Source organism: Podarcis cretensis, assembly GCF_951804945.1.
Source record: "Podarcis cretensis genome assembly, chromosome: 7".
In the NCBI taxonomy this organism is placed as follows: Eukaryota; Metazoa; Chordata; class Lepidosauria; order Squamata; family Lacertidae; genus Podarcis; species Podarcis cretensis.
Genome location: NC_137176.1, coordinates 44,023,456 through 44,049,286, shown reverse-complemented (window position 1 = coordinate 44,049,286; position 25,831 = coordinate 44,023,456). Strand labels below are relative to the sequence as shown.

At 39.8% G+C, this 25,831-nt stretch overlaps 1 protein-coding gene and 1 long non-coding RNA gene across 10 annotated transcripts in view; one reads left to right on the top strand and one right to left on the bottom strand.

The window, feature by feature from the left end:
- The window catches only part of MTCL1 (microtubule crosslinking factor 1), a 101,425-nt gene extending 81,196 nt beyond the window's left edge, over window positions 1–20,229 (top strand). For 8 of the 9 annotated variants that reach the window (XM_079982854.1, XM_079982853.1, XM_079982851.1 and 5 more), the window contains 6 exons: window positions 3,191–3,358; window positions 4,930–5,178; window positions 7,840–8,130; window positions 9,379–9,410; window positions 9,958–11,512; window positions 19,051–20,229. In XM_079982854.1, the coding sequence (XP_079838980.1) occupies window positions 3,191–3,358; window positions 4,930–5,178; window positions 7,840–8,130; window positions 9,379–9,410; window positions 9,958–11,512; window positions 19,051–19,230 (2,475 nt within the window). In that variant the 3' untranslated portion in view covers window positions 19,231–20,229. Of the gene's footprint in view, window positions 1–3,190; window positions 3,359–4,929; window positions 5,179–7,839; window positions 8,131–9,378; window positions 9,411–9,957; window positions 11,513–14,762; window positions 14,821–19,050 lie in introns of all 9 variants that reach the window. The other variant, XM_079982857.1, reaches the window with a different exon arrangement.
- Window positions 11,920–15,822, bottom strand: LOC307219658. Its single transcript, XR_013840492.1, has 2 exons — window positions 15,394–15,822; window positions 11,920–14,328 (listed from the first exon to the last, which is right to left on the bottom strand). It is a non-coding gene; the product is annotated as an uncharacterized lncRNA (long non-coding RNA).
- Window positions 20,230–25,831: the final 5,602 nt, after the last annotated feature.

Genomic DNA, 25,831 nt, shown 5'->3' with positions numbered 1-25,831 from the left:
TGTATTCCATTTCAGCAGCAAGTTATACATTCTTGATAATACCTTAGTTTTTGGTTCTAACAATTCTGTTTCCAACTTCGATTTCTCCACCTGGAACCCTACCTTTTTGTCATTTTTAAAAACTTCTTTAATCTGAGCGTAATGTAACCAGTCTCGCACTTTATCTTTCATTTTCTCCAAACTCTGCAATTTCCAATTGTCTCCGTCTTTTTCTAATATTTCCCAATATTTTGGCCATTTGGCCTCCATATTGAGTCTCTTTCGGGCCTTAGCTTCCAGAGGTGAAAGCCACCTCGGAGTTTTGTTTTCCAGTAAGTCTTTGTATTTTGTCCAGACATTAAAAACTGCTTTCCTGACAATATGGTTCTTAAAGACCTTATTGATCTTAACCTTATCATACCATAGATATGCATGCCAACCAAAAGCATTGTTAAACCCTTCCAAATCCAATACGTCAGTGTCTTCGAGAAGTAGCCAGTCTTTTAGCCAGCAGAAGGCTGCGGCTTCATAATACAACTTTAGGTCCGGCAGGGCAAAGCCCCCTCTTTCTTTCGCATCAGTTAGTATCTTAAACTTAATTCTGGGCTTTTTGCCCTGCCAGACAAATTTAGATATATCTCTCTGCCACTTCCGGAAGCACTCTGTTTTGTCCACAATCTGCAATGTTTGAAACAAAAACAACATTCTTGGCAATACATTCATCTTAACAGCAGCAATTCGGCCTAACAAAGAAAGCTTCAATTTTGTCCAACTATCCAAGTCTCTCTTAATTTCAAACCAACATTTTTCATAGTTATCCTTAAATAGACTCAGATTTTTTGCTGTTATGTTTACCCCTAGGTACTTTACTTTTTTAACCACAGTTAGTTCTGTTTCTCTCTGAAACTGTTCCGACTCTACATCTGTCAGATTTTCCCCCAACACCTTAGTTTTCTGTTTATTTAGTTTAAATCCCGCCACCCGACCAAAATCTTGGATCAGTTGTAATACTCTTTTTGTACTAGATTCTGGCTCCTGCAGGGTCAAAACTAGGTCATCTGCAAAAGCTTTAAGTTTATATTGCTTCACTCCGACCTGAATCCCTTCCACCAACCGGTCCCCTCTAATCATATTCAAGAGCACCTCCAGAACTGATATAAATAACAAAGGGGAAATCGGGCAGCCTTGTCGTGTTCCTAAATAAGCCATATCATTTGACCTCAGGAAGAACCTACCACCACTCCTATTGGATTCTTCTGCTTAATAAGCAGAAGAAACATCAAGCTATATAGTCCTGCACAGTGCGGGGTAGTCCTGGCTTTCATGTGATTTCTTGCTTTTGATTCATTCACGTCCCCCTACAGTGCTGAACGTTTCATTGTGAATGGAAAGGATAAACAACAAAAGTAGAAAAAAGTAAACATGGATGCTAGGTAAAGGTAAAGGGACCCCTGACCATTAGGTCCAGTCGTGGCCGACTCTGGGGTTGCAGCACTCATCTCACTTTACTGGCCAAGGGAGCCTGCGTACAGCTTCCGGTTCATGTGGCCAGCATGACTAAGCCACTTATGGCGAACCAGAGCAGCGCACGGAAATGCCGTTTACCTTCCTGCTGGAGCGGTACCTATTTATCTACTTGCACTTTGACGTGCTTTCGAACTGCTAGGTTGGCAGGAGCAGGGACTGAGCAACGGGAGCTCACCCCATCATGGGGATTCGAACCGCCGACCTTCTGATCGGTAAGTCCTAGGCTCTGTGGTTTAACCCACAGTGCCACCTGTGTCCATGGAGGCTAGCCTTGGTGTATTTTCACTCTGCCTATCTTGTAGGGCGTCACCGCAGTGCAAAGCACCAGGGCACATATCCTTGTTTTTCCTCAGATTTGCCCTTGCCTTCAGAGGAAAGTATTCTTGTAGTGATCACTGGATAGCTCAGTTGTTTAGAGCATGGTCTGATAAATACCAGCTTCAATCCCCACATGGGACAGCAGCATATTCCTGCACTGCAGGGGGTTGGGCCAAATGATCCTCGGGATCCCTTCTAACTCTACAATTCTATCATTCTGTGACTCTGTAGAGGCAAGATCTAGCAATAGCCCTACTTCATGAGAGAAGTGAAACAAAGGTCCTGTTTGACTTTTGAACAAGGAACCTGGATTTTTGAGCACACTGAGAATTGCCTCTCAGTCATCACAGTACTGTTACACACAATGATAGACTCTATTTCGTGGCTTTTCATAGAAATGTACTTTCTTCCATAACATTTTTTCACAGGCATAGAAGTTAAGCAGCATCCTTTTATGCTTTCTTTTCATCTCTCTTCTGAGCTATGGCACAGGCTTCCTTTAATCCAGGGGTCAGCAACCTGTTTGAACCAGCAGGCATATTTTGAATTTTGAGAGAGTGCCGTGGGCCTCAGTCACAAAATGACTGTCATGGAGACTTGCCATAACACAACATGACTGTCGTGGCGGGCAGTGGTGGCGACATAATACAAAATTTAAGGCGGTAGAGTCATTGCTGCTCCCCCCGGCCCCAGACAACCTCAAGTCAGCTACATTTTGCAGGTCCTGATAGTGGAGATCACAGTATTGATTTTACACACACACACACACACACACACACTTTATATAAACGTTTCTCCCCATGCACACACTCTCTCTATCCAAGTATGTCTCTCCTTCTCACACTGACATGGGCGTCTACAGGATTTTGGGGTGGGGGGTCAGTGAGAGGCAAATGAAAACACTTAAACAGTATAGCAGGGTAATTTCTCATTTTAGGTGCTGGATTTGCGATCACTGAGTTAGGCATTCCAGAGAAGATGAGATGAAAATGTTTTGAAAACATAGTAATAGGGGTGTGGGTTCCCACTCTGGATGTGCCAGGCACCATTACACTTTGGATGCAGCCGAGTTTGATATTATGGGCATCTTTGACTTGGTATCTTAAAGTTGTGGGCTGAATCGTTTTGTTTTATTTTATAAACCAGGAAATCACACTATAGACAAGCCAGCCTTCTGAGGCTCCCCCCCCCCCATTTCTTTGGTAGGATGCTAGCATTCGGGGCGTTTTTCATGCAGCTGATCACCTTGACAAGAACGTAGAAAACAAGAACAACAACAAAACAACAACCACCCCTTATTTATCCCGAGTTGTTTGAAAAGACAAGTTTAATGTTTTAAAATTACAAATAGCTTTTGCTTCTGCAGGCACGAGAAAACCGCAGGCTTCTACATGCCCTAAAAATACTGTTGGATGACTTCCGATCTGAGCTCCGGGATGATGAACGAGAACGTCATGGCCTCCAGCAGCAGTATGCCACTGACAAAGCTGCTTGGGAAGTGGAATGGACTAAACTGAAGTGTCAGCTGGAGCAGGTACAGTTCCCATTGGGGAAGGGGAGTAGCTCAGCAGCACAGGATCTGCTCTGCATACAGAAGGCCTTAGGTCCAATATTTGGCATTTTCAGGTAGGGCAGGGAAAGGCCATATTTTCAAATCCTGAAGACCTGCTGCCAATTGGTGTAGAACACTGAGCTAAATGGACCAGCTGTCTAACACAAATAAGGTAGCTGCAAATATGTCTGAAACAACAACTTTGAGTGAACCACTAGCTCTTATTATTGTTTAACCAAATTGTAGGATGGATTCAGGTGCACTTACTCAAATAACTAGTGCCTCATTCTCTAGATGGTTTCCCTGATGTGATGCTGTTTGAAATAGCTATTTAATGAGAGTAGACAGTATTAACATTTTGCTTTTATTTAATCTTATTAAATCGTGGAATCTTATTAAGTCCTAGAAATTGTGGTTTTGTGTCTCCCTGTTGTAAGTTGTTTTGATTTTTAATTTAATGTAAAATTTTTATGTTTGAGTAATTTATTAATTGTGCTTTATTGCATTTATTCAGTAAAGTATTGTAAATTAGAGCAGATGGTTTGTGCCAGGCATGTTCTAAGCCATAACAAATGTATTATTTGATGCTAATATTTTACATCAAGCACAGGTGGTGAGAGCAAAAATGACAAGACCCCTAAAAAAAATTCGTTTGGTAGCATTACCTAATTTCAGAGAGGATAAAAGTCAGAAAGCTACTGGATGTAATGAATGATAAATTAAGTGCGTCGGGGGGCATGAATAGTAATCTTGCAGCTTAGGTAGAAATGCAGTTGTGTCTGCAACTGGTGATTGCCAGTGAATGGGGATTCTTCATTCTTTCCCTGAACAAGTTCTTCACCATAGACACCAAGAATAGGGAGACTGTGTAAGATCTCCATCAAGCTATTCATGACACATGCCTAGAACACCAGACAGAGATGACTGCTTCACAGCTTTGTTGCATAGATACAGACAGATCACTTCTTTGAAACTGCTCCAGAGTCATGGTATTGGTTCAGTTGGAAGATATTTTAGCTGAATGTAATCCTAATTATTGATAATGAACAAGGAAGCTCCCAGGATGTGTTTATAGGGCTGGGAAGAGCTGCATAACATTCTGTGATTTCAATATGACATCTATGCAAGGAACAGGGCATTGGATACAGAAACAGGAGAACACCCCCACCCCCTTCACAGGCTTACTCTGATTCATAATACAGCTATCCTCCAGCTCAGATAATAGCTTGAACTGCAAGAAAAGCTGTGGATTGTAATACTTGCCTTAGATTAAAGACAAATATAATGAGTTGCTGAGGTTGTATTCAGAGCCAAAGAATTACAAATTATAGTGACATGTCTAATTGGATTTGCAGCCTTAATCTAGCAATTAGGCAAGTATGGAGTCCTTGTATGACTGTTATACTATAGTTGCCTCTTTTAGAGCAAAGCTGTGCTTCAGAATGTTAAGGCATGTTTGTAAGAATCCCCTTGTCAACTGGGTAGCAAAGCCCAGCCTTTACATCTGCCACCAAAAGAGATGTTGACACTAACAACCTTTGTTTCATTTATAGCTGGAAGGGAAGAGCGAGAAAGCACAGAGTGAGACTGGTCTTGAAGCAAAAGCAGCTTTCAAGAGAGAGAGGGAGGAGCACAAGAAGCTCCTGGCTGACAGTCACCGATTAGTTATGGACTTGCAGTGGCAAATCCAGCACAGTGAGAAGAACTGGAATAAAGAAAAGGTAGAGCTTCTGGAGCAGCTCAGCAAGGACCGGCAGGAGTGGGAGAGGCAAAAGAAGGAACTGCTGAGAAGGCTAGAGCAGGTAATTCAGGGGTCAGGTCATGATGGAATGTGTCTGCACCTATATTGCAAAAATTAAAAAGGAACTAGACGGCTTTCTTTATATAAAAAACAAAAAACTGCACAAACAGGGTGAACACTCTGTTTCATTGTTTCTCATAACAGATAATTACAGAAGCCCAAGGGACCTAAGGAAGAATGCTTCCGAAACTAATTTTAGAAGCCTCACTAGTATTTGGAAATTAGTTAAAGGTTAAAGGCTATTTCCTGTCATTTCACTTCTCCCACAAAGGCAGAGTCATTGTGACCTTTACAATGCAAAGCTTTCTTGTTCTCAGACCACAACATTATATTCCTTTTCCTTCTTAAAAAATCAAGATCTACACATTGTATTCTACTTCTCATTTTTAATCCTGTGGTTTCCTCTCACAAGAATGATTTCCTAGTGTTAGTAGTTGATAACTCTTTAATCAATCACAAGGCTGTCTCTGAAAACTCTACGTCTCATTGAACCTTACTTATAGTCCAAATGAAATATCCTACCTCAGGTTGATCTTTTGGATACTTCTGAATCATAGAAAAGCTGAATTCTACTGTCAGCTGCTATAACAGAAAACCTCACAAGACAGATAGTCACCTCTTTAGTAACTGTATCAGCCTAGCTGTTTGATGACAGGCTACCAACTGGGGGGGGGGGGACCCTGTACAGTGGTACCTCGGGTTAAGTACTTAATTCATTCTGGAGGTCCGTACTTAACCTGAAACTGTTCTTAACCTGAAGCACCACTTTAGCTAATGGGGCCTCCTGCTGCTGCCGCGCCGCCGGAGCACGATTTCTGTTCTCATCCTGAAGCAAAGTTCTTAACCTGAAGCACTATTTCTGGGTTAGTGGAGTCTGTAACCTGAAGCGTATGTAACCTGAAGCGTATGTAACCCGAGGTACCACTGTACATTATATCTCCCAGGCTTCAATAAAGCAAACTTTCAGTTCACTGAGGAAGGGGAAATAACTATTCACAAACCAAATAATTTATAAACAAAACAACGTTCTTGTGTTTAAATTCATTTTCATAATGTTAATTCCTAGGCAGCAGCACTCCTCTTTAACCTAGGAAACTTTCAGAAATTTGTACATCTTTGGATTAATATAGCTTCTTAGCAGTTAGCCAGACGGTACTTTCTGTGGAAGCAATTAACTTATCTCGGGTATTTTGCATGGCACTCTGTGTGTTTGGAGACATCACAGCGATATATACGTAAAACAAGAAGGCAAATAAATCTGAAGCATTTAAAAACAGAAATAGAAGATTGTGGCATAATCAATATGTATTCACCATAATCAATGACCATTTTTCTTTCTGTTTACTTTAACCATAATGTAGGAAAGCAAAACATCCCCAGATTTATGAAGCATGAAATAGATCATTTGGGATAATTGTGGAAATAGAAGCATGCTGACCTACATTTCTCAAGGCTTCCAAATATTCTCTTTCAAATTCACTGCTACAGTGTTATCTCTTGAGACACAACATCAAGCCTAATTTTGTACTGATGGTGATTGCACGCTTTTAGGTTTTCAGATTAATTATTTCACAGCTCTTTTTTTTTTGCTGTTTAATTATGAAGAGGAACCTTTTGCTGTTCTAGTATATTTATGTACACACAGACAGTTCATTGCCAAATCCTTGAACATGTGCATATATTGGAGACTAGTGATAGACTTCAAATGTGATTCAGCATATGCCACCCCTTCAAGTCTTCCTGTGTCTGTGTTGACCACATATTCACCCCATGCACAGCAGACAGGGGAAGTTCACAATTTTAAGTGCTGATAGCAGGGTCTACCAGGTGGAAAGATGCTAAAATCCCACTTAATGTGGTCCCTGTGTCCCCAACAGCTTTCTACTCTTCCCAGCATGAGCTAAATAATTGTGCCTGACACCTATAATCTGCACAGGCACTGTACTAGTTGTTGCACTGATCTGTGTTAGTAAAAATATTAGGGTGAGAACAGACAAGTTGGAACCTTTTCTGATATTTCCTTCCCCTCCTAAGTATAGCACTAAAGCAGCTGGAGGATACTGCCATTTGAATGCAGCCTAACAGGGCAATCCTGTGCATGTTTACATGAAAGTAAATCCCGTTTTGTCCTATTAAATGTATTTAGGATTGAAGCCTAAGGCACTGAACAAGAAGTTTCCATGTAAGCGTGCTCTTGCCATCAGAAACACAAACTAGGAACTGCCTTTTCCTGAAACATCTGAGTTGAAACAATTTTATGAAAATAATCAATCTTTCTACCTTTTTATTTGAAAATATCAATATGATATTTAAGTTTCATATATATCTATATCTAAAGTGGTATACAGTGGTACCTCGGGTTACATATGCTTCAGGTTACATGCGCTTCAGGTTACAGACTCTGCTAACCCAGAAATAGTGCTTCAGGTTAAGAACTTTGCTTCAGGATGAGAATAGAAATCGTGCTCTGGCGGCGCAGCAGCAGCAGGAGGCCCCATTAGCTAAAGTGGTGCTTCAGGTTAAGAACAGTTTCAGGTTAAGTACGGACCTCCAGAACGAATTAAGTACTTAACCCGAGGTACCACTGTAAGATGAAATAAACAGACAACTACTGTGAAAGCTACTCTGTAGTCAGTTGATGTATGATTAATTTCTTTCTCAGCTTCAGAAAGTAAATCCACAAAGAGGAGACAACATTCTTTGTGACTCAAAAGAAACTAGCCTTCATTCATTTTCAAATCAAGTGCCTCACCCAATGGGGTCAAGATCCTACTCTGATTCAGACACCATGCAATTTGAAGATCGATCACTGTCGAAACTGAAGGAAAGTGACAGGTGCACTGCCACAGAAAACCTCTTTCTGGAAACACTGTCCCTTGATTCTCCAGATGATTCTGATGAACGACAGCCTCAGAAACTGGAACGAGAAAGGTTCTTAACTTGTGCAAATGAGGTGCGTCCATTGCTCTTTGTATTGTCAGCTCAGTTGTAATCCCATATCCCTGCAATTTTGACAACGGGTGCTTTCTACTGCTGTTTATATGGGGCCTTCTGGTGAATCAGTTCATTCTGGGAGTTGACTGTATGATTTAGCCAGATGCACATTGGATCTTTCTTGCAGTGACTCTATTCAAACATTATGCTGCATATAGCCAGGGCCAACACACCCATGAGGCAAGTTGAGGCGACTACCTCAGGCAGCAGGATCTACAGGGGCAGCCGGTGCTGATGTTGATCTTTCTCCCCCCACCCACCCGCCTTGTTTCTGATGTATCTCTTCCCTCACCTTCTTCCCTGGCACCATTTTGGGGTCCACCTCAGGTGCCAGAATGTCTTAGGCCAGCCCTACATATATTGTGATATAGATGCCACAATCTCACATCCCTACCATGGATAAGGAGAAGTTTGGTGGGGGGCTGTGTTCCCTGATCTAGGCTATTAAAATTAGAATTGGTTATGGAGCACTTCCATTTTTCCCCACTGTTTATCATTTGTGTCTTCTTAATAGGGCTCTAAACAGTTACCTTTTTAAATTGTAGAACAAGCTCTTTCCATAAAATAGAAGTTTTAAAAAGCTGGGCTTTTTAAAACCTCCCCCTAGTCATAAAAATTATGACTAGGAGGAGGTTGTTCCTACACTGCATGTTGTGAGGAATCATTATGGTATTCCCCATATGATTAACGTAATGGTCTGCCCACACATTTAACAGCAATGGTATAATGAGTTTCAGTTTATGCTAATTATCGATATCTAGTAAATTTATAATGAAATAATGTCAAAAAGTAGATTTTATCTGATCTCAGCACTGCAAGGTCACTAATATCAAAGAGTAGCACAGAAAAGCAGCTTCAGACATGCAAATATAATACAAGATATGTACTAGTTGTCTTTATAATTATTAGAACTAAAAAAAGTTGTGCTCTATTGAGAGATAATTAATCTGTGTGTCTGGTCTTAGCAATGTGAGGGTTATTTGTTTATACTCGTCAGTTCAACTGGGAATACTTTACACAGATGCATATAAAGAAAAAAATCCCTCTTAATTATCCAAATATTGGAAGCATGGGGGAGGTCAGATATGCTCTTCAAAGGGTTTTCAAGAATTTGATATATTGAATAAAGTTAATGCAAATACAGCCCACAGGCGTCCAATATAGGCATATATGCAAGCTCAAAATTAACAGTTTTTTTTACTTTCAGGAAGAAGAAATGCACAAGGGAAATCTTCAAAGGTGAGTAAAGTGGGGTGAAACATAGCACAAAATGAATTACATGAATTATATTAACACACTTACCCTAAATTGGTTTCAAGATCTTAAAACTAGATACCAGAGGTTCAATTCTAGAATTTTACTGTGAATAAAACTCCCCACTATTCTGTAACATAATATTATGGAGAGGTGTCACACATGTGATTTCCCCCCTTAGTGATGACTTCTTACTTTTTGAAACCCTTTGTTGATATATTGCATGCCATTTAGTTTCTTCCTCAGTTTACCCATCAATAGCTGTGGTTAAGTGTAGGACAAAACAGCTCAGAGGTTCAAATATAAAGTGAAAACAAAGCAGATTGCATTTTCTTTAAAATAGTGATATTGGCAGGTGGTGATGCTTATGTGTATGGTTACTTAAACTAGACGGTTAACTTCACTTTGTTAAAGTTGCTTTAAATAAGAATGTTTACACTATATGGTTACTACTACCCTAAATGATACAACAAATTCAATACAGACTTCCTGTCAATTTTGTTAATTTGATGCTATGTGCTTCCTTCTTCAGGGCAATGTCTGTCTCCTCTATGTCAGAGTTCAAGCGTTTGATGGACATTTCTCCTTTTCTTCCTGAAAAGACTCTGCCTTCTTCCAGCAGCAAGGAGGAGATAACACCTCCTCTGTCTCCTGATGATCTGAAATACATTGAGGAATTCAACAAAACTTGGGATTACAACACTACCAGAAAAAATGGTGGAGCTGTAGAAAGACCTGGAGATACTTGGGCAGAGAGGACAGAGATTGGGAAGGCAATCAATAATTCAGTTCCAGATCCATTCCAACCACCTTCATGGTACCTCACCACCAGTGTTACTATGACAACTAATACCATGACCAGCCCTGAGCACTGCCAGAAACAACCACTGAGGAGTCATGTTGTTGCAGAAAAAATGGGAGTTAAGGTCTTTCATAGTCCGCCAGTTGTTCGCAGGTTTGAAACCTCAGTGGTAGCTAGCAATGAAGGGAAAAGCCAGTCAGAACCAGACTTTTTGTTCCCCGTGACCAAAGTTAAGGGAAATGGGGGCGAGACAAAAGGTGCTTCTTCAGAAGTGTTTGGGCGATGGTCTTCTGACCTCTCCAAACACCACAACGATTTCCTGGAAAGTGGTATTCATCCTATTGAACGTCCTATTTGCACTACTTTGGGTTTTGCGTCCTCCTTGCACAGCCTGGAGATGTCCAAAAACATGAGTGATGACATGAAAGAGGTAGCTTATTCTGTCAGAAATGCAATACGTTCAAATTCGACAGAGCTTCAGTTCAAAGACACAGCTTGTCAGACTAATGGGTTGAGAACTATGGGCACACAGACCACTCAAACTATCAGTGTGGGCTTACAGACAGAAACTTTGCGTAGTATCACAAGCAGTCCACACAGGTGTCTGACACCAAAGGGGGGTACTACACCTGTCTCATCACCATCAAGAAGCTTAAGGAGCAGGCAGGTGGCACCTGCTATTGAAAAGGTCCAGGCCAAATTTGAACGCACATGTTGTTCTCCCAAATATGGCTCCCCAAAATTACAGAAGAAAGCCTTTTCCAAATCAGATCAGCCAAATAACAGGACATTACCAAGCACACCTCAGAAAGGGTTCAGTGAATCTGCTTGGGCCAGATCAACCACCACAAGGGAGAGTCCAGTTCATACTACTATCAATGATGGCCTCTCCAGTTTATTCAATATCATTGACCATACCCCTGTGGTTCATGACGCCCTCCAAAAATGCTCCAGGTCCAGCAGCCGATCAAGGTCAGCAGAACCCAGGTCAGAACTGGGTCCTATGCAAGACATGTGCACAAGTATCCGTGGTAGGTCACCCAGTCCCCTCCGTTTTGGCACAGAGCTACAAAAGGATGAAGGAGCTGAAACGACAAGTATCAGGCAGGACTTATCAGCTCCTCCGGGATATACTCTTACAGAAAATGCTGCCAGAATTCTCAACAAGAAACTTATGGAGCATGCCTTAAAGGAGGAGAAAAGGCTAGCTTCATACAGCCCTCCCAGTCTTAGCAATGAGAACAGCACAGGAGAAATAAACAAAGTTGAACCAGGGTCCATTGAGGTAATGAGTTTTATCCTTGTATAGTAAACCTTTTTAGATGATGAATGTTATTTGTGAATGTTGATTAAAATATAAATGTGCAAACATTTTTAAGCAAAAGGGAATTGACTGTATAATGTATGCTTCTTTGAGACTGCATTTTGGAAGAACTTTAATGCAACACTTTTCTATGCTTCACACACATTTGTGGGGGGGACGTGGCATTTGTATATAATAGAGATATAAGTAGCAATGGGTCTTTAAATGAATGCACCATGATGATGGATCAAGCCATAAGATGATCATATCGAGGAGCGTTTCATTGTGATATATTTGAAAGATAACACAGCAGTTTTCATATGCGGTATAATTTAAAATATTAATTAACTTGTATTTCATACAGTAACACCATGACAATTTTTAATGGATGTCAGTACAATTTTAAGCAAGTTTATTTATCAAAAGTAAGTTCTGCTGAATGCAGTAGAACATAGAAAGTTTGTTTTAGGAACTGGAGATTTCATATACACAAAAGGCACTGTTTGCCACACTCGAGTATCCATGCACAATTGCTTTGAAACTAGCCAGTTTTGTGATCAAAGCCTCCTGAGACAAATAGGTTTTCAGAGCCTTTCTGAAAGTCTGGAAGGTGGTAGCACTCTGGAGGTCAGCTAGTGATGAATTCCAGGCACAGCTTTGGAAGCTACTGACTACAACAAATTTGCCCACAAATTTACTTTTGGGATGGAGGAAACTTTCAGCAGGGCCTCTTTCTTTGGTCTTAGAAGATTTACGGAAGGATACACTGTCCATAATGCATCCCAGCAAATATCTTCCTACTACAACTTTGAACCCCTAGGTATTCTATAATCTTCATAAGTATCCTGCAACATTGCTGTATTGCTCCTTGAGCTGCTCCAGATGTTAATATTTTTCTGGATAGTTCACCTGTGCCATCATGTTTGAAAACTATGTGAGGGTTGCGCCTTGGATTACATGTATTTGAAAGCAGAGCAGCACAATAGATGTGATTTTCACCCAAGGTTGTATGGTTTTTCTCCTATGTGAAAATTATGTATAAAGATGATTATGAAAGGTTTATTGATGATCAAGTATGGTCTTATGGTTAGAAGTTGTCTTTGGTCAAGGTTTAAATTCCAGTTCAGCAATGAATTCACTTAGGGGCATGTCATGGTAACTCTTGTTATTCTTGAATAAGTGCAGTATTTGCATTTGCAATCCTGTACCTACCTACTTGGGAGTAAGCTCCACTGAACTCTAAGTAGACATGTATAGAATTGCACTACAATTTCCAAAACTAGTAACTGAAGTTAACCTTAAATATACACATTTTATAATCTCTTAACATAAAGTAATAATTAAGAAGTGTTACATAAAGGCAAACATGTTGTGTGGGCAACTTTTATAACCAAATGTCACATACAGGGGAAAAGAAATATTGCCATTGTGTGGTGTGTTACTACTCTTGTTATATCATCTTTTCACAATGGCAGTTACTTCACAGGAACTGACTTCCGTTGCTTGGATGTTGTTTGAACTCACTTCCATAGTTCCACAAAAAGATACAAGTCTCGTTGAGGGTGCTTCCAGACAGGTCTTAATATTGTAAATGTGTTGTAAACAATTATTATTTTTTAAACTTCTGGATTTTCCTCAAAAAGGGTAAATCCAAATTAATTTGGGGAGTGAGGATACTGGCTGACATTTTTATGGAAGTGACATTGTGGGGACGCTGCAAAAATGTTGTGTGCAGGAAGAGAACCACTCCCACAACAAATGCTTTTCTAGAAGCACCCTGAGTAATGCTCCACAAATATGTGGAATGGTGAACTTTGAAAGGCTCAAGTCCAAAGGATGGGCGTTTAAAATGTGATAGCCCGATGAAAAGTTTATGGAATAATCACGTAGAGCAAGTCAGTTTAGGAAGTTACTTGCTAATGGCTTCTATTCAGATTACCAAATGCATTTTTGCTCGTTTGGTGGCTGGGCTGAACTTAAACTGGCATGCCATGTGAAGTAAAGCATCCTGTCAGTATTGCTCCTTTCTTGATTCTGGCAGTGGGAGTGCCTTACGTATCTGTTCCAAATTAGCCAATCTGCTCATACTGAAAGAATAATTTATTTCTGCTCTGCAGGAATAATGCATCACTGATTTTTGAATACCCGCATGGAATGCCAGTTAGAAGCTTGTTGCTATTTCATTTGTGCTTCTTACAATTGTTTTCTTCAAATTTTCCATTTAGGATGCCTTCTGTGATACTTGCTAAAATATAGAATATTTGTGTGCATTCACATGCATATGTGTATTATGTATACACATGTTAAATACACACTGGTGGTTTTTTCATATATGTATATATATATATATATTGCTCTGTCCCAGGGCAATATGATAAGTTTTGTATCCTCAAAATGCTGTTTTCGAAATGCCCTCTACATCTGCCCTGACCCTACCTCTGCCAAACGTCTATCTGATTAGGAAGTCATGGCATCTATATAGAAGAAACTTCTTCAGGTCACAATAAAAACAAAATGTCTGGTTTTTCCTTGAGCTGCCAAGAACTTTGCATACATTCGCCATAGTTCTGTTATTCAAGAAGCTGGGAAAGAGAAGAGCTCCTGAAGAAAGTCCAGCAGACCACATTATTTGGCAAGAGAGCTACTGTAGCTGCTGTGCTGTGTCATGCTTCATATTCTGTTCCTAATTGCGTGGCCCTCGCTGCATACTGCCCTCTCTGCTGACAACCGTTTCCAGCGCTAGAACAGATGGCATCAGAATGCTTTCTCTTTTTTTGCTTCTGCTTTTTCTCCCCTTCCTTAAAGGCAAAGACAAAACAGCAAATTCATATCCACTAGATGTGATTTGTCACCCAGTCTTTCCGATTCTTGCTATATGAACCCATTCCTTGCCTTTAAAAAAAAATAGACAGAAACTTTCTAATTTCAAAACTTATTCGGACTTTGGAATACATTTGGAACAAGTGGAATACATGCTTACCAATCAGATATAGTCTTTAATGCCATACCCTCATGTAAAGACAATGCTAAAAATTGGGGGTGTCTCCCATTTTCTCAGTGTGATGTTAGCAGTTTACTGCATCTTTCACATAGCCTCTCCAATTATGGCTGCGGCATAATACATGTTAGCAGTAAAATATGGAGAGCTCTTCAATGCTGACTACATTTCTCTGGTTTAAATATTCTTTCCAACCTACTTCCTCTTTTTTTCCTTCTGTCTGTCTATGTCCAGAACCAAACTGTCTTACTAACTGCCCCCTGGGGACCCTAACCCTGCCTGCCTCACTGCTGTAAGTCCTTTCTACCTTTTGTTTCCAAAATTCTTTACTTAAAACAACAACTTTTACTTGGTGTAGAAGTATAAACCGAAGAAACAGCAGCATTCCCTGTCACTGGCATGAGCTGACAGTGGATTCCAAATAGAGAATGAAGCTTTTGAGTCATATAGCTCTGTCCTCTAAAACATTTCCCACCAAATATTATTCATTAGTCACTGTCATGAACACTCTCAAACCAGCATGTTTCCTCTTAAACCAGGTCCATTCCATGGAACTAAGTTGAACCAAATTAGTTTTAACGCAGCTTTGCTAGCTATAGGATCCTGCCCACAATGGCCACAGTGCAGTTTTGAAGGTATTTTTACTTGTTGTTCTGTCGTTCTCCATCATTTATTGCACCAGTTAATATAATTCTTTAGTTTCCAGATAAATAGGGCAGTGCCAGCTGCCTTGTTAGGGTCATGCTTTAGATGCAGCAACATGCTCCATTGCTTTTGCTGTGGCAGCTGAAGACCAATCCACAGGATAAGGTCAGTAAAAGCCCCACAGAAGGCTGGGAGTAAAATGGAAAGAATCTCTACATACCTAGTTTCGAGACTAATGGTGCATTCAGACTTTCATAAATATAGAATTTGCCATTGCAGCATGATAGCGTTGTCATTGCAAAAGATTTCATTGCATGGTGAGTCATTCCTTTTCTCTCAGATGGAAAGGAAATGGGAAGAAAGCTTCGCAAGGTGAGATGGTTGCCTCACTGAACAAGTCTGTCCTACAGATGTATTTGAACATACGTAGTTTGAGAGGCAGGGCTCCTGGGAGTGCACATTCATTACATGTTCAAGACATGCAAACTCTTCTGCAGGCACAAGCACGTGGAAAACCATTCTCTGTGTTTGCAGCAGAAGTTGGCTGTGCACAGCACTGATTGGCTGGAAGGAATGATGGCATGAGTTTTCCCCCTCACAGCTTTTCATCTGTTTTAAAATGGGTCCTGCTTTTAAAAAAGAAAAAGGAGACACAACTAGAGAGGAGCCAAGCAGTTGTGATCTCCACTCTGAGGGTATGCCCATTTGCTTGTTCACACTGAGGCATATTTGCATTTAGGATTATGTGTGAACCAGGCCAGTGCTGTCCATTACTAGTAAAGTGGTTGCACTGAAGCATCTTATTTATCCTGTCTCATATTAAAGGTAAAGGTACCCCTGCCCGTACGGGCCAGTCTTGACAGACTCTGGGGTTGTGCGCCCATCTCACTTAAGAGGCCAGGGGCCAGCGCTGTCCGGAGACACTTCCGGGTCACGTGGCCAGCGTGACATCGCTGCTCTGGCGAGCCAGAGCTGCACACGGAAACGCGGTTTACCTTCCCGCTGGTAAGCGGTCCCTATTTATCTACTTGCACCCGGAGGTGCTTTCGAACTGCTAGGTTGGCAGGCGCTGGGACCGAGCAGCGGGAGCGCACCCCGCCGCAGGGATTCGAACCGCCGACCTTTCGATCGGCAAGCCCTAGGCGCTGAGGCTTTAACCCACAGCGCCACCTGCGTCCCCTAGTCTCATATTATAGACACTCTAAGCAGCAGACTTAAACATAACCATGTATGCCAAAACAAAACCTGCCAGTCCTTTATTCACTGAAAGCAGCTATAAATGGTGTGTACTACATACTGGAGTGCAGAAATAAATGTGGGCCTAATTCTGCCTTTCTCTTAAAGCTGCGATAGAAAGTTGTCTGAAATAGGAGTAACTTCACTGAAATAAATTAATAAATGTGGCCATGTATTTAGCAAAAATAAGTCAGAGTAACCAAAATTCAACTGAGCTGCGCATATAATTACATCTAGAAAAACATAGTCTCAGTCCATCTTTTCTTATGGTAGACGCTGGGCATGGTTTTAATATTGTACCATATTTTAACAAGATGGAGACTTATAATTTCTTTCCAATGGGCATGAATGTATTCTTCACCTTATTATTGGATGTTTCTTGATAGCTTTCTAGTACAAAAGCTCTATTACTGATTTAAAATGCTAGGAATTCTCAATTTAATGGGATCTTGAAGGGTAGCATTTTGTCTCTAGCGCTCGAGCTAAAGAGATTCGGCACTTGCTAGAGGCCTGATACATACAGAATATGTATCCAATGTATACCATCTCTTTATTCAGTTTCCAGGCACTCTCCCCCATAAAGTGTTGTGGTCCTTTTCTCTCCATAGAGAAAGGGCTTTTTCAAGGGTAGCTTGAAGACAATAACATGAGTGCAACCTCTCTTCATTCCATGACATTGTGTTTTGTGCATCCTGTTTCAGTCTGTTTCTGTCTCTTCTGCTCTTGCTTTTCTGAAGCAACCATCCTGTGCACAATTACCTAAGAGTAAGTCCCCCCTGAATTCTGTGGGACTTACTTTTGAGTTACATGGTTAGAGATTGTGGAGCAAAATACTTAACTGTCAATGTCTGCTTTATATCATGTTACCAGGCTCAGCATCCTCCTGTCTTTTACTGCCTTTGTTCCATTTTTATAGCATGGTGTGGTAAATCTCTCACTCCATTTAACATGTGTCTTTGGCTCTTATTCAGTAACTTATTCCATAACTCTTACTATGTGGTATATAACTTCCAGCTTTGTATACTGCCAGGGTACATTTTGATTTGGATTTTTGTATAGCTTACATATCCCTCTCTCACCTGTTTAGTGATTTACACCCTCATTGTGGACCTTTTTCTTCTATGTGTTGATAATCTTAGCACTTTTTGCTTTTCGATTCTTAAAGGTACACAGTGGAAACCTGATTATGTGCTTTGGCAAGTTTACACCTCTGTACAAATTGTACGCAAAATTCTCCATTCTGTAGGAAAGACTGTAATTACTAGCTGCCATCATCAGTCCTAAAATATAAATAAACTATCAGTGTGAAACATCACAGTTAAAGGCTGTGTACTCCAAATGCAATCAGGCCTTGCATTAAGTTTACTTTTCCGGTCTTTAACTTTTCTCCTTCAGTAGTCCTGGGTTGCAGATTGATTTGGGCTGTGGCCAAGGCTGACAAGGCCTTGAAGCATCCTGAAGTAGTACCCCATGTGACTGATTTCTAAAAGTGGCACTCTTTCCTTCTACTTGGATTGATCGATCTCTTTGTGCAATTACAAAAGGGGGAGGGGTGCTCCAATTAAGAACTGTGGAGCCAGAGGTTGGGGGATGATTTTCATTTTTTTACTTCAAGTAAATAGATATCAGGGACCGGTGTTAGCTGGAGCTACTTGTCTGTTATACTACTTTCAGTTCGCTTATAAAGGTCAGTTTAGGTCAGTTTTAAGTCAGTAATATTGTTTAGCAATTACCCACCATTGCTCTTTGGTCCAAATTATTTTTAAATCCAAGTACACTGAGAGGAAATCACACTTTCTATTCTGAGTGTTCTTCAGTTGATGATTATATCATAATTTTATAGAGAATATTACTGGAACAAACCTGACCAATTGTCCTCTCACTAGCAAATGCAACATCCAGCATCATTGAAAAACGTATTAAAGATATTTGGGGGCACTTCACATGATGGAACTGCCTCACATCAAGTATTTTAGTTATGCCTACAGCCAGTGTTTATAATTATGAACATATTTAAACAGTATACTTCTCCTGAATGTGAACATTTTGAGCCAGGCTGCATTTGACAGCAAGAGAATTTTGTGCAGAATCAAGTCCAAATTTCTCTAGCTCATTGGGAAGGTGCAATTTGAATAGCAGCATGAGTAGACAAGATGAGGTGTTAGAAATCTCCCCTATTCAACCATTTTTCTTCCTGGGTGCACTTTGTTGTTGTTAAGTAACCTTTGAGGTGACTCCAAGATCAGAAGTAAACCTCACTGGGATAAAACTGGTATTAAAAATGGGGTGGGTTGGAAATTCGCCTCCCTCCTCGCCCTCCAGCCTTGTATTATAGGAGACTGGCAGGACTCTGTTTGGGCCTCCTCTAGTTGCCATCTCAGTTATTTTCTTCCAAAATCCTAGTAAGTGAATGTTGGTCAGAGACATCAGTTCACTTAAACTGCTTGCCTCATCCTTTCATATTTTGCTTCATTGGTTACAGGCAAAAGTCAAGAATTTAAGAGCTGTCTACAAAAATGTGTTTTTTTCTGCTTTGGTTTCCTTGCCAAATTACATATGCTTAGATTTTGGATTTAGCTTTCTTTCATTGCGTGATATATAAATTGGTAATTTTGTTCCTCTCCATTTTTTCACAAAAAAGGAACTACCTTGTTCCGCACTTGCTCCATCCTTAGAATCCTGCTTCTCCCGACCAGAGAGACCAGCGAATCGACGCCCACCTTCCCGATGGGCCTCACATTCCCCTACTGCCTCACTATCTCAGTTAACTGGGGAGGAATATGGAAGCATGGAACTGCCGTTGGAGAACCCAAACCAGTGATGCAAGCCTGCATGAATTATCACAGAATAATTCACTGTCTTTTGCATAGTAGCACCATTACCATGGCCAGTCTCTGTCACTGAGGAGAGCTCAATTTGCAGAGGTTAAAGAATGTTCTAGAATGCAGCTGCTTTGTGTACCTGAGAAACAGATGTTTCTAGAATGAAACAGTCAATGTGCCTGTAATAACTTATTTTTTTCATAGCTCAGAAAACTATTTTTGCCTCCATCTTTTCTACACACAGTATATTAGGATCTAAAAGATATGCAGATAAAGATAAGGTTTTAAATAAAACATGAATTATGTTTCAAGGGAAACTGAATGTGTTCTCTCTTTCCCACTCTCTGACTACTGACTGCCTTCTGTTATATTTGCACCGTTAAGGTTTGCTTTTTCTTTTTTTGTTTTTTAAATTAGAATTTTAAGTTAATTATGTTGGTTATCAGTTTGAAAAAGAAAATTCATAGAGGTGCTTTAGCATGTCTGAAGCAGTAACTTTTAAGTAGTGAAAAAGCCATTGAACTAGTTGACTAGAGTTGTCTTAAATAAACTAGAGGGGAATGCAGGGAATATGGAATGAAATGTTTAGAAAAGGGCGGGGGGGGAGCCTCAGACAGTCTTAATGAAGTGAGCTGTACGATACATACACACACAAAAGATTTGCATGTCATTAGGTTCCTAGCACTTTAGTGCATGTACACACTGCTACTGTACTCTCACTCTCACATCCGTGTCTCAATTTCTTTCCCTGTTATATTGTTGTGAATTTATCTGTACTGTACTTTTAATGTTGGTATTCTTGCATTGATTGTACAAAAAAAGATTTTTAAATAATTGTTCAAACAGTTCAACTGACTATGTACAGTGTTTATTGAAAACTTCCCTTGTTTGAGGGAAAGCACTGAGAACTCTGGGCATACTAAATTGTAACTGGCCTTGTTTTAAGAGTCTGTTTGAGACCATGTGGTGTGGAAATAAATTCCTCAGTATTTACAAAATGCTGGAGTTTGTTTGAAGCTTGATATTCCTAAACCTGTTTCCCATCTATTACATGAATGCTAGCAAACATCTTTAACAAGATAGAAGAATTTGAATATGAACAAATGGACATGTACAACCCCCCCCCCCAAAAAAAAAGCTGAACTTGTAGAGTATGAAGAACTATATTGGGAGTGTTCTTTGCTGTTTGCAAAAGAAAGAAAAAATCTAGTTCACTAGGGTAGCAGTTTCTTTTTTTATGTTTCCTTTGATATTTAGTGTTTGATCATGAGCATATGCTGATACCATCTATCAAAACAGATAAAATTTAAAAGCCAGACTTAAAAGCCAGATTTAACACATTCTTGTATCATACCAGGTAAGAATTGGCAGACGTTTGCTTTTCTTACAAGTATCTTTGCTCTGAAAGCATTTATGGGCAGTTAGGACAACGCAAGGATGACTAGTGCTGTGTGATCTTGAGCCATTTTTCAACTGTGCCTCCTATTGCATTCCCAGAGGCCACATCAGAACTTCTGAGCACTTAAAAGGGGCCTCCTGAGCATTTGCCCTTCAGTTCCTCTTGGCACCCTAGTCAAGTATTTCACATTTTTTAATTGTTAGGGACAACATTAAGAGGAAGACGATAGGGGCTGAAAGAGAAAGGAAAAATGTGTATAGAGGCTATGTTGCAAGGAAACACAATAAGACTGTAGGTCATCTTTAGTGCTAAGTTGGTGCAGAAGCTAAGAGAGGTGCCCTAACTTACAGTTTCTGTGTTGTTGTTTTTTATGAATAGGCACACATATAATTCTTTAATTGTGATACCAACATTTCTTTTAATTTTTTGAGCTCAAGGAATAATGCTGTACATTATCTTCCCAATCAGCAATACAGTAGTATCTCAATGTGTACTGGAAAACTTTGTTTATCTTACAGCCAGAGATGTCTCACATGGTTTGATAAATGAGAAAGGATCAATTCTTAGATATTTCCAGTCTTTTCAAACTCAAATCTCAAAAGAAATGGGTTGATTCAGCTGATGAATTTCAGTAGTAATTTGATAATTCTGCCTCAGATGAGAATTATGAAATAAGCACCTTGGATAGTGCAGTCCTTTTGATAGATATTGTTATCTGCTGGAGGTTTTGATACAATTGTGGTGTATACGTTTTGTTAAATAAATAGTCGATCGGATTAAAGAGAAAGAACTAGTTGCAGTGGTGTAATCACTCCTCTCCAATTAACTCTAATGCATTGGGCCAGGAGATGTAATTTCATTTCTTTATTTCCTCAGGTTAAAAAAAGATGAAGCTGATACCCCAGAAACATAAGCTTTCTTTTTCCTATATAGAAAGATACAAATGGGAAAACAGATTATAAGGAGTGCAGCCTAGGGCTTCTTTGAATATTCATAATCAATCTTCCTAAAGAGAGAGAAAACGAGAGAGAGAGTCACACATAACTAGGCACACATAACTAGTTAATGACTCCCAGAAGCGATGTTTGCTCTCTGAAATCAGTGCACACAGCCAAGCCATCGGATTAGTCCTTAGCCATCCTGAAATAGTAAGGTGTGTCAGGATAAGCAGCTTGCCATGGTTGGTCAAGTAAACTGCTTACATAACTGCAGGAATGACTGATACAAGAGGCCGGCTGAACCCAAGGAGACAGAAAAGAAAAGAAGAGAGGGAGCCAAATGCATAAGGAAAGCCCTTCAAAAGATCTGAAACCCACATTAATGTAACGTTATGTTCCCTGCGGTCAAATCCTTGAGCACAACAGTATCAAATATGTCACCCAAGATCTTTAAAAGCATGTGGGCTTTCACGTTTTAATTATGACAGCGTTATTTTTCTGTTTTAACAAATATATTTTCTTTGTTAATATGACTGATATGTTCTGCAACATTGATATGTTCTGCAAAAGATTTAAGGTAACTTCTGTCTCAGCTTTATAAAAGCTTGATGTCCACTGGGTGCAATTGTGATGGCGAATTACAAACTGAAGGACTGAGCAGAAGCTTAGATAGAAATAAATAAACAGGCTGGTGTAGGTTTTCAGTATGATGCTTCCCTTTGCTTTTTTCTTATATCATTTCTCACCTCCAATAAGTTTTATTTTTATTTTTATTTTCTCTTTACAGACCTGATGTAGATAATAGTTAGATGTTGTTGGGTTGTTGTGGCTGTGTGTGATGTGTATGAAGATTGAGCATTTTCACATACAACTGAAGTTTTGCAGATGAAGAAGAAGAAGAGTTTGGATTTGATATCCCGCTTTATCACTACCCGAAGGAGTCTCAAAGCGGCTAACATTCTCCTTTCCCTTCCTCCCCCACAACAAACACTCTGTGAGGTGAGTGGGGCTGAGAGACTTCAGAGAAGTGTAACTAGCCCAAGGTCACCCAGCAGCTGCATGTGGAGGAGCGGAGACGCGAACCCGGTTCCCCAGATTATGAGTCTACCGCTCTTAACCACTACATCACACTGGCTCCCAGTGTGATAATCATTTTGGGCTGCTGCTCCAACTGGAAATATCTTGTACAGGCTATGATCTCCCAACAAACCCTAAATAACTCTCCTTTTGATACTTCATTCAGAAGTCATTAATACTGATTTATGCCTGGTTACTACACTGCTAACAACAGCGAGACAAGTGTATTGCACAAAAAAAGGAGAAATAAAGATCCTACCATAACTGGCTGGTTAAGGAAAACTTGCCAAACTATCTTAATGAGAAAGTTTACCTATGAAAGCAATGCAATACATAATAAGAAAACAAATTCATTGAGAGGTGGGCCTTGTTTTTACAGTTCTGTAACGAGTGTGTAAATAACGTTATTTCTCATTTTATTTTATTCATGGTACTATAGAGTTTCTGTTACGTTCTCACTCCACCCTCTTCATATGTCAGTTTCTTGTCTTTTTTTGTTTTTGTTTCATTTGTTTACTTTTTCTGCATGAGAAGCAAGGTTGCCTGGATATAATGGCTTTTGTTTCATGTTGTTACAATATATTATTATTTTTATTATTATTATTTAAAAAGTGGTATGATACTGTTTTAAATGTATAGTGCAGTGTGATTCAAAGTGCCAAGAGCTGGCAGGCTTCTCTTTGATCACAGCTGCTGAAGAAAATGCAGTTGTGACCTCAGATATCGTTGCCAACTTGCCACATGTACAGCCTGATTTTCGGAATTCTTGGTGTGAAGAACTGACCCACCAGCTGTTGCCATCTCAAAGGTCAAAGTTATTAGCTTGTAATAGAAAAAAATAATGTGACATTATTCCTGAATTATTAAGCTTAAGGCCAAGGAAACAAAAACGCACATTATTTATTCACATAGACTGCAGCTTTCCACTATGGCATGTCAGCATTAATCACCCAGGCACTTATATTAGCTTATCTTTTAAGCAGCAAATAATTAGAGCTTCTTTCATAGGCTGAACTAAATAATTTAGTAGAATCATTTCTTCTAATCAGAAAAGTCTTGAGAAAAGGGCAGCAAGGGAAATGATGAGCAGGTTCCCTAAGCAGCATCCTAAGGAATTAAAAAGACTGTTCACTATAGCAGTGTGGTATGAAGAGACGTGTAACATAGCTCTGATGTTTAACACTACATTTCCCACAAAAGAGAGGAGATCCTGATATAAAAGTAGGTAGTGCCAAGGAAACTCCTTTAACTCCAAACCTTATGGGAGCTATTTTAAATGTTGCCTAAATTCATTTTGACCTAGCTGTGATAGTAAATTAAGTTGCTAAACATCTGCTGTCATTACAGTGAGGTCCTTTTGTAAAAGCTTACAAAATGTCAACTGCGCACGCATCTGACAATGTCCTGTGACATTTTTTTAACATTGATATTCATTACCTCAGACTTCCAATGAGTTTATTACTTCATAGAAGTGACAGAGAATTCTAGCAGAGAAGGTTATTAGACTTGGTGCATATAGAAATGCTGGTGGTGTGATTTCAACCTAGAAGCAGGTATTTTAATGGCGAGTAATGCATTATGCACAGAAATTTCTTTGGCAACTGCTGAGTGAGAAGTACTCCTTAGGCAGCTATGAGGAGGCCAACCTAATCTCATATTCTTCCATTCCAATATTACAATGGATCTTTAAGAAGATTTTCCAATACTGTATGATATAAATTCTACTAAAACAGGGATGGGGAAACCTGTGGTCTTCCGAATGTTGCCAGCAAGTCCAATGGTCAGGGATGTGGCACCACAGCAAGATCTCAGGTTTCCCATCCTTGGAAGACAGCAGAAGCTGAAATATATGCAGCAAAAAGAGGGAGAGGTATGTGTGTCACTTAAAATTAGGACTTGAACTTTACTGTTCAGCCTGTCTTTACTGTTTATGATTCCCATGTGTAGTTTCTGAGGTAAACAAAACAATTGTTCTGGAATGAGAAGAAAGGCAGTAAGTAGATCAAGGTCACCTAGTGAGTTTCATGACTGAATGGGGATTTGTACTGTGGTCTTCCAGGCCCCAGTAAAACACTATAATCATATACTACACTCTGTGCTTTTCTTCTAGAAAAAGGTGCCAGTACTGTATACCCTTGAATACCTACAACAGAAGGTATTGAAATGGGGCAAAAAATAGCTAAAAGATTAAATAAATCTTGAGATGTAATAGATCCTTTGAACACTTTAACAGTAAAAGAGGCCATACAACCAAATAAAGCTATCACTTTACAATTACAAGAGAATCAAACTAATAAATTATAAAGATTGCATAACCTAATTTTGTGAGATGGAGAAATAAGAGAAACTGGAAAACAACATCTGGAAATATACTTTCAGCATAACATTACTTCAGAAGAGGAGTGGCCAACTATACGGGATGCAGCTAAAGCATATATGAGAGGGGTCCTCATACTGAATACAATCAAACAAAGAAAATCTAAACAGAGAAATAAAGCCCTTACTGTATATTGGATATCATAAGCAGTGGCGTAGCGTGGGGGGTGCAGGGGGGGCCGGCCGCACCGGGTGCAACATCTGGGGGTTAGGGAAATCCACGGGTTAGGGGGCGCAAATCCATGGGTTAAGGGGCGCAAATTACTTGCCTTGCCCCGGGTGCTGATAACCCACGCTACGCCACTGATCATAAGGAAAGAACATAAACTAACCCAAATATACAAATAGCATGAAACAAAATGGTATAGATATGACAATAAATAAACCTTCTAGATTGCTACTTGCTTTTTTGAAGGATAAACAAGTGAGAACTATGAAACTGGTAAAAGGTATTTGCAATAAAAGCAAATCCCAGCTCAGGAAAGCCCAAGAGTCCTATCTTGTGCCCTGAGTTTTCCACCCTTTCCTGCCATTTTTATATATCTGTGATGTGCATTATAATGTTCCCATAATAGGTTTTTGAGAGCTGTCTGTTTTTTGTTTGTTTGGTTTTGGCTATAACCTGTATTTGGTTGACCAATGAAATATGATGATGATGATGATGATGATGATGATGACGATAACAACAACTACAACAATGATACTGATAATAAAGCATAAAGATAAAATAGCCACAAGTTCAAAGGATATTATACGTTACTTTCAACAATTCTACCAGGAGCTATACTACTCATGAACAGCTTTCCCCTC